Genomic DNA, 8,687 nt, shown 5'->3' with positions numbered 1-8,687 from the left:
TATTTACGATATCGTAAAGACACCTTAACGACATGGACATAGAATCTGTAAAAATTTCGTAAAGATGTCGTAACGTTGTCGTAAAGACAACGTCAAACTTTGTACCCACAGGGCACTTAAAAATACAGTGTTCTCTGTCGAAGTTATCACTACATTTTTAAATGCAGCAAACTTTAGAAACATGTGCAAAGCACATTCAAAACTTCTGGAGTTCAAAAATGATTCTCGGTCATTTGACCTTAATAAAATTGGAAAAATTTTATTAATTATTAATTTTACAATTTACTGAAAGACTAAGGAGCCCCTGTATGTAAATAACGCAGTAAGCAAGTAATATTGTGAAACTTGTGAAGCGGTTACGTCACCTTAAACGGACAAACTAAAATTATGTACACACTAAATCTATTTCACTGATATTCTTCTAATTTTAAATATATCCAGTACTAAAAATTCACCCATTTTAAATTTCAAGTTTTCATAAATTTACAGTATCAAAATATATTCCAGCATCCTGTGGAATTTAAAATTGTTAAGCTTTAGTACTAAATAATATCAAATTGAATTAAATTAAATATACTAACCATTTTTATAACCAAACAGAGATTTCTAATTAAGGAACTCATTTTTTGACTTTCTTGTCTGGATTAATATTCCTAAAAAATCCCAGAATATACTGTAAAAATTTCAAGGATGAGAAATAAATAGTTGTTGAATAATGAATTTTTTACTGAAGTCGTTACACGCTTCAAGCGTGGGTGCTAACGCACGTGCAACGTATGACCAGAATTCATTTGTGAATTGTTTGAAATTTTGTTGATAAATACTTTTTTAGTCATAAAAAGTGAAGAATGTCACTTTTTTAATACGATCATTTTCAAACAATGGTTTTTTAGAAATTTTACATATTATTTTGAAATAAAAAAATACATATTAAATCTGCTTCTGCAAAGACCAAAAGGAACATATAATGCAAAAAAATTAGGGAGTAAATCTCAGTGAAATGTGTGTGTGTATGTGAGGTTTTATTTCTGCAATGGTGGTGCTCCCCCACTCAAAAACCCAGCGTACTCTACTGACGTTATCACAAAATTCTTTAATGCGACAAATTTCAGGAACGTGTCCAAACTAAATTAAAGACTCAATCACCTGCATGCAAGCCTTTCAAAAAACAAGATAAGAGAGATAAGACCTTCGGACTATATATAGTCGTTTCTTTCAGAGCAAATTCTTTCTTCAAGACTCTAGCATCCAAATTGAAGAATTGACAATCTATTCATCACACAGCCGGATCTTTACGGAAATCAAAAAAGAAGTAAGAGTTCAAATCTCCGTATAAAAACAAGGTTTTCATTTGATTTTTCATATAATTTTAGAGTATGCAGAGCTTCGGAATGTATCAGTTACACTTAGTGGTAACTATTCTTTCCTGTCTCATATTAGGAGCGAGTAAGTGGCATTTTAAACCCCTTTTTTTAAACACATTTCATCATTTATTTTGAAACAAAATTTTTTCAATGAGATTTCTAACTTGTGATGTACAAAAATAAATATAAATACATGCGTACTACAAAGGTGTTCATATCATGTTCAACCATAAAAAAACATTTTCTTTTTACAAATTATCCAGGTAATAATAGATATAATTTGAATCATTGCTTCTTATAAAAAAGCTTTCTAATTTTGTTTTTTTATTTTAGATGCATTTAGTTATAAGGATGCTAAAAACTGGGGCCAAAAATATCCACAATGTAAAGGAAAAAATCAATCTCCCATCACTATTAAGCCACCTGGCGTTATGGGCTTTCCAGACTTTAAGAAAAAACCTCTAAAACTTACAGACTTTAAAAAAACTCCTGAGAAATTGACCATAAGGAATAATGGGCATACTGGTATTGCACATTGTTTATTTAGATTTATATATTTAATTGTATTAAATACATTTCTTTCACGTTTCGTATAATACAGTGGAAATGAAAGCTGACTGGACTGGAGAGCCTCCAAGTTGTTCTGGTGGACCCCTTCGTGGGAAATACGTATTTGGGAAAGCCACTTTTCATTGGGACCAAAAAGGGGTAAATATTCCAAATTTTTCAAATGATCTTTAAATAAAAATTAATAAAAATTCTTAAATTATAGTAGTGATATTTCACTAATTAAATTACAAGTAAGTGCTAAGTACAACAGTTTAATTAAAGAATGCGATATTGTTGTATTTTTAACTTTATTGGCAGAATGAAAATGTAATATGATGAAACTAGTAAATAATTGGCTAAGTCATCTCGACCTATATAAAGTATTAACAAGCTATATCCTTCATAATGGGAACACTTTTAATCTATTAAACCTTACATATTAATAAATTGAACTATTACTGGAGATAATAATAATAATTTTTTTATTTGCATGAATTAAAAGTGGAATTACGTGAATACTTTTATGATGATGCCTTTGTAAGTCTAAAATTCTCTGTGATCATTTTTATTTGTGTTAAAACTGAAAAACTTTTGATATTAAATTTCGTATAATAATTTTTTTTTAACAGAGAAGAGATGGAGATGCATATGTATTTTTATAGAGCAGATTTGAAATCATTTGATAAAGCTGAAACACAAAAAGACGGTCTTGCAGTATTGAGCATGGAGTTCACGGTAAGAAGTGCAAATTAATTAATTTAAATGCTTCTCGTCCATGATTTTCGCGTGTAGGAAATTATCAGACAGACTTGCTTCCAGTCAGGACATCAACTGGGCTGCCTGATACAGACGGATTTTTTCGGCCGCAGTCCGGTTCTGGCTAGTCCGTCATGATCAGAAAAGTTTCTAAGTACCAGTCCCAAGTATTGTTTTGAAAATTTAAAAAAGAGGGAATTTAGAGTTAATAAATATGAAAAATAAACATTAAAAAGAATTTTTTCTTCTTTTCATCCATCCAGTCTTTTCGGACCCTAGATGCGTTTAAATATGAAAAATTTAAATTAAAAGCAATTTTTTTCTTTTAATCTAGAAAGTCTTTGTAAAAATTTTCGACATCACCCATCTTTAAATAGATTTTCACATAACCTGACCCAAAATACCTGTTCGAGAATTTCACATACGGGGTTATTTATTCTTTCTATGAAATGCTAAGCAGATATTGTATTGAAAAATCTGAAAATTAAAATATACGGTGGCGATTATTTAACTTTTTTATTTACAACCAATAAAATCTTAGAACAGTCCACCGTTTCAATAATGCCTCTCTCAATGGTGACGTCAATCCTAATCCAAGGTCGCTCTCTACCCCCACACCAGCGCTACTGTCAGGGATCGTCCATAAACCACGTTACCACTTTCGAATATGTTTCTAATATGTTCCCAGATGATGATTGGTTTTTGTTAGAAAATTAATCTTTTTGTTAAAGAATTTATGTTAACCGTTAAAAACTCAACTTTTTACTAGAGAATTCTTGAATTTTAATAAAAATTCGTCTTTTCTGTTAGTAAACGAATCTTTCTTTTCAAAAATGTATTTTTTTAGTTGAAACTTTAACACTGCTTTTTGGTTGAGAACTCTTGAATTTAATTACAAATTTTTGTATTTCGGTAAAAAATTAATTTTTTTGTTAAATTTATTTCAATTTTAAACTTTAACTTTTCGCTTAAGAATTCTTGAATTTTATTAAAGCTGGGTCTTTTTGATATTAAAGTAATGATTCTGTTTAAAAATCCATATTTTTAAGTTGAAGATTCAATATTTCGGTTGAGAGTTCTTGAATTTTGTTAAATATTTCATTTTTTCCGTAAAAAATTAATATTTTTGTTAAAAAATTCATGTTTCTGTTTCAAAATTTAACAGCAAGATTTTAAGATTGAACTTACTTTTCTTTAAATAAAGATCAAATTTCTTTCTTAAAAAGTCAACATTTTTAGTTAACAATTTAACTTTTTAGTTGATAATTCTTGAATTTGGTTAAAAGTTCTTTTTCTTTCATAATTATTCATTTTCTATAGTAAATTAATCCTTCCCTTTAAAAATTTATTTAAAGCTCACCTTTTTGGTGGTGAAGTCAAGAATTTTATTAAAACTTCTTCTTGTTGGTAGTAAGTTAATGTTTTTGTTTAGAAATTTATCTTTTTTAGTTGAAAATGCGATAGTTTGGTTGAGACTTCTTGAAATTTGTTAACATTTTATTTTTTTTCAGTAGAAAATTAATATTTCTGTTCAAAAATTCATCTTTTTGGTTAAAAATCTAACAACTAGGTTTTCAAGTTGAAATACTTTTTTTAAAATAAAAATAAAATTTCTGACTCAAAAATTCAACCTTTCCAGTTGAATATTTAACGTTTTGGTTAGAAATTCTTAAATATAGTTAAAAAATTTTGTCTAGGTATTAAATTAATATTTTGCGTTAAATTCCTCTTTTTGGTTTAAATTATAACAATTAAGTTTGAAAGTTAAACCGTCTTCTTAAAAATGCATTTTTTGGTTGAAAATTCACCTATTCTATTTTGGTCAAAAATGGTATTTTTCAAAGTAAAAATCCAAATTTCTGTTGAAACTGATCAATTTCGTTTAAAATTCGTTTTTTTTGTGTTGAATATTATTCTAGTTTAGTACGTTTTGGTCTAAAATTGACTTTTTTCAATCAAAATTTCATATCTATCATTTTATAATTCCACTATTTTGTGTATAAAAATCGTAATTTTGTCTTGAAAACTCAACAATTTAGTAAAAAAAATCAACTATTTGGTAGAAAATTCTTTTTTTTTTTTATAATTGAAAAAGATTTCTTTGAATTAAATTCTTAACTAATACAATGTATTCCCGTTAACCCCGATAGCGGCACTATTGAGAAGGTGGGCTGCATATCGTATAAGATTCCTTAGAATCTTCAAAAATAGCTTTCCTTGTAAAAAAGATTTTATACAAAAAATTATAATAGTAATCTTTTTGTAAATAACCTACATTATTTTCAATCCGTTAAAGTTCCTCGAAACATTTTCAAACTTTTCAAAATTGCTTAAAAGTTATAAAACTGTTTAAAAATCTTTAAGATTTTCAGAATACTTTAAAATAATAAAAATATATTAGAAAAACGTCTTACTAAAAAATCGAAGAAAATAAGAATTAAAATTTGGCTTCATGCAAAATCCTGTATTACTAATAACCTTAAATTTCAGAGTGGATACGACAATCCCGACAATTTGTTTGATAACTTTGAAAAAAACTTGCATAACGTGCGATCCCCAAATTCTACAGCGGAGGTACCCCCTTTTCACTTTGCAAGTATTTTTTATGATACGAGTAAAGACGTACCCTTCACTTTTTACGATGGCTCGTTAGACTATCCACCTTGCTCGGAATCTGTTTTTTGGTTTATAGCAGATACTAGGAGTCCTGTTACCAAAGGCCTGGTAGGAATCTATATTTCTTAAAAATATATACGAAAGTAAGTTTGAAATTTTGCTTGTTACCACTACTTTGTATTCGTATTTTTTTAGATACATGAATTGAGGAAAATTAAACTGGCAGGGGGAGACATTTCGAACGTCAGACCTCCCCAAGCGATCAACAAACGCCAAATTCAGCTGGTGTACACTTGGCAAGTACCAAAGTTTTAATTACCGGTAACCGACTGCGCTCGGGAAAGATTTTCTGCAGTTTTCCTGTCCCTTGGCCAAACGTCCAAGCAAATGCGAGCGCCTTTAATAAAAATCCGGCTGCAGACGGTAAGACGTAGATACTGTGGGAATGGGTCTTGTGTATGCAAATTGTAGTAAACGTTCATTATAAAATAAAATAAAGTACTTGGTTGCATTAAAAGTTTATTTCTTTGAGTTATTTCAAGAATCTTTCTCCATTATTGCACAACTAAGTATAAATTATTAGAAACTTGTACTTCTATCACAACATTTTTAAGATAAAATCTAAAACAAGATCGATACACGGATTAAAGTGGGCAGCAAACATTTTTCAAATTAAATTTTTACCACAATTGAGTACAAATCGACAAAAATTGGCTTCAGTATTTTTTTGTGGTTTGTAGTCTCTCTAAGGCTAGTCATAATCTATTAATGACGATATTAATTTATTAATTACTCATACAAAACTACAAAAACTTCTTATGATTCTTGAAAAAAATATCTATGTTCAAAAAACGCGTGGGGAAAAGGGAATAAGAAGAATAGAGGACAGAATGTGTATTGTGAAACTCGCAAGTAAACTACGTCGCATCAAAAAATAAATGAACAAACATAATGATTCGCGCAATTAATGTACTTTGCCTCTGTTTATTCATGTTAAAAATATTACAACAGCAAAATTGCGAAACTTGGTTAATTGCAGCAGTTAATATTACACAAAACTCTTCTGATTTCTCATAAATTAAACTAAAAATCACATTAGAATTTTCTGAATTTTAGAGTAAAAATGATAATGTGCAATTTATCTTTGACAAGCTTAATCTCATTCAAATATCTCACACATTACCTATAATTTCTTTTTTCAAAAAATGAAAAAATTTTTGAGGGGGGTATCGATCACCAAAAATTGAAAGTCGAATTTTCACATTTATGACTTTTCCCCACACCATTATTAGCGCTACCAAAAACTAATTATTATTATATTGATAATAAATTGCAATGATAAAATTTTGATTTTACAATAAATACTTTAGCTAAAATAAGTAAAAGCTTAAAAACTTTTAACCTTAATTCTTTGCTTGAAAGAAAATGATAGAACAACAAACTATATCTTTAATGTAAATCAAAAAATGGTAATCAAGAAATATCTTTATATGAATTAAATTTTTTTGACAGCATAGCTATGCACACATTTCTTTAATTGGAAGGAATTTAGCTCGTTGGTGCATTAATATTCTTCAAATTTAATTATATCTCATTTTCCTTGTTTTAAGACACCATTTGTATAATTTTCATATTTAAAAATTACTATTTGACATTATTTTTATTATTGTAACTTATTGTTAGGCACAATTGTTGTTGTCTCAAATTTCTATTCAGCATTGATTTTTGCGAATCGTAAAGCAAGGTAAATTTAATTTATCATAATATTGGTGACGGAATAAAAATAAATAGTTTGAAATTTTTATTTCATACCCTATTTTTATGCAGATAAAAATAAAAAAATGCATGTATCGATGGTGTAACATTTTTAATTCTATGACAGCAATCAGAACCATACTGTAATGGTATTACGTGAATCAACCTTTATAGCGTAAACATTTGAAATAGGAATAGAATTATTACTCTTAATCTCATGTGTGTATCAATTTTTACAATTTTTTCATAGAAAAATTGAGAAAAGAAGAATGCAAAGGATTCATAATATTGCTCGACTATAATATATGAAACTTGTATGCATACGATTCTCTTCCAATGAGCAAAACGTATAGTCTTCGAAGCGTCGAAGAATGCGAATAAAATTTAAATTTATTATTTTATTATTATTATATTATATTATTTATTATTTATAATTTAAATACTATGGTCTGAAGTATATGATTTTTAACATCTCTCTCAGACAAATTAAAAAAAACTATTGAAGGAATTTAAGTAATCAAAAGTTCTGCAATTAAAAATACGGTAAACGAGTTTTAAAGAATGCCTAATAATTCAAAAATATTTTTTAAAAATCCGTCTAAATACAATGAAATCTTTGCACGATTTTAAATTCCAAATTAAAAACAATTTAGAAGAATTTAATGAACTGTAAATAATTCAAATCGGTACCGTCCAATTTGAATTAGACTAACTGATAGATTTATTGATTGATTGGTTGATTGATTAATCCAAATTTCCTGAATTTTTTGCATTATTCTAAATTTGTTTGAATTCCCTGAATTGTCTAAATTCTTGACGTCGTTAAATTTGACTAATGCAAAGAGAAAACTGATAAACTGTCAAATTGTCAAATAAAATAAACCAAATTCTATCTCCTAGTGCCTGAATGCCTCAAATTTGAAATTTTTAAATTTTGAATTTGTAAGATTATATTATAATGTATGATTTAAAACTGATTAAACGGGATGAACTTCAAAAGTTCATATATTTCGGTTTAAAACGGTTTAAAATCAAACCAATAAATCCTAAAAACAAAATACTCTCAATTTTTTTAAGAATACTTTTTTTGTAGTTTGTTGACTTCCTTATTTGTGTTAGTTCGTTTAGTAATGATCCAACGCTATCTCTACCAAGGTTCCCCTCCCCTTTCTCGATTTATAATTTTTGCAATATCTAATGGGCTCGTAGATGGACAAAAATCTATTTTATAGTTTTGGATATTTTCACACATGTAATTTAAAACTTAAAAAACAAGAAACAATTTTGACATAATTTTGTTAATCAACATTTCATAGCTGTCTCTTGCGACCAATAAAAAGTCCTATTTTCTATGGCGGGCATGATTGCAAGTGACTGAAACGTCTGAAACCAAAAATCAAAATTCGAGAACGAAAAAAAAAATGAATGCAAAAAAAAGGAAAGGAAATCTCAGTGGAATGTGTGTATGTTGGGTTACATTCCTGCAGTAGGGGAGGAAGGGTGGTGCTTCTCCATTCAAAAACCCACCGAACTCTGCTGACGTTCTCAAAAAATTTTTTAATGCGACGAATTTCAGAAACGTGTGCAAACTAAATTAAAGCTTCAATCACCTGCATGGAAGCCTTTCAGAAAACAAGATAAGAGAGA

The 8,687-nt window shown here is 28.3% G+C and overlaps 1 protein-coding gene across 1 annotated transcript; it reads left to right on the top strand.

Moving 5' to 3' along the window:
* The first annotated feature begins 1,242 nt into the window (after nt 1-1,242).
* Nucleotides 1,243-2,807, top strand: LOC117170896 (carbonic anhydrase 6-like). Its single transcript, XM_033357942.1, has 7 exons — nt 1,243-1,312; nt 1,374-1,446; nt 1,698-1,889; nt 1,966-2,072; nt 2,416-2,450; nt 2,543-2,648; nt 2,706-2,807. The coding sequence occupies exons 2-7, from the start codon at nt 1,377-1,379 to the stop codon at nt 2,805-2,807; spliced, it is 612 nt and encodes a 203-aa protein (XP_033213833.1). The 5' UTR covers nt 1,243-1,312; nt 1,374-1,376.
* The last annotated feature ends 5,880 nt before the right edge of the window (nt 2,808-8,687 follow it).

The sequence above is a fragment of the Belonocnema kinseyi genome, chromosome 4 (assembly GCF_010883055.1).
Source record: "Belonocnema kinseyi isolate 2016_QV_RU_SX_M_011 chromosome 4, B_treatae_v1, whole genome shotgun sequence".
Taxonomy (NCBI): domain Eukaryota; kingdom Metazoa; phylum Arthropoda; class Insecta; order Hymenoptera; family Cynipidae; genus Belonocnema; species Belonocnema kinseyi.
The sequence above is the reverse complement of the archived record's forward strand: the minus strand, read 5'-3'. Positions and strand labels throughout refer to the sequence as shown.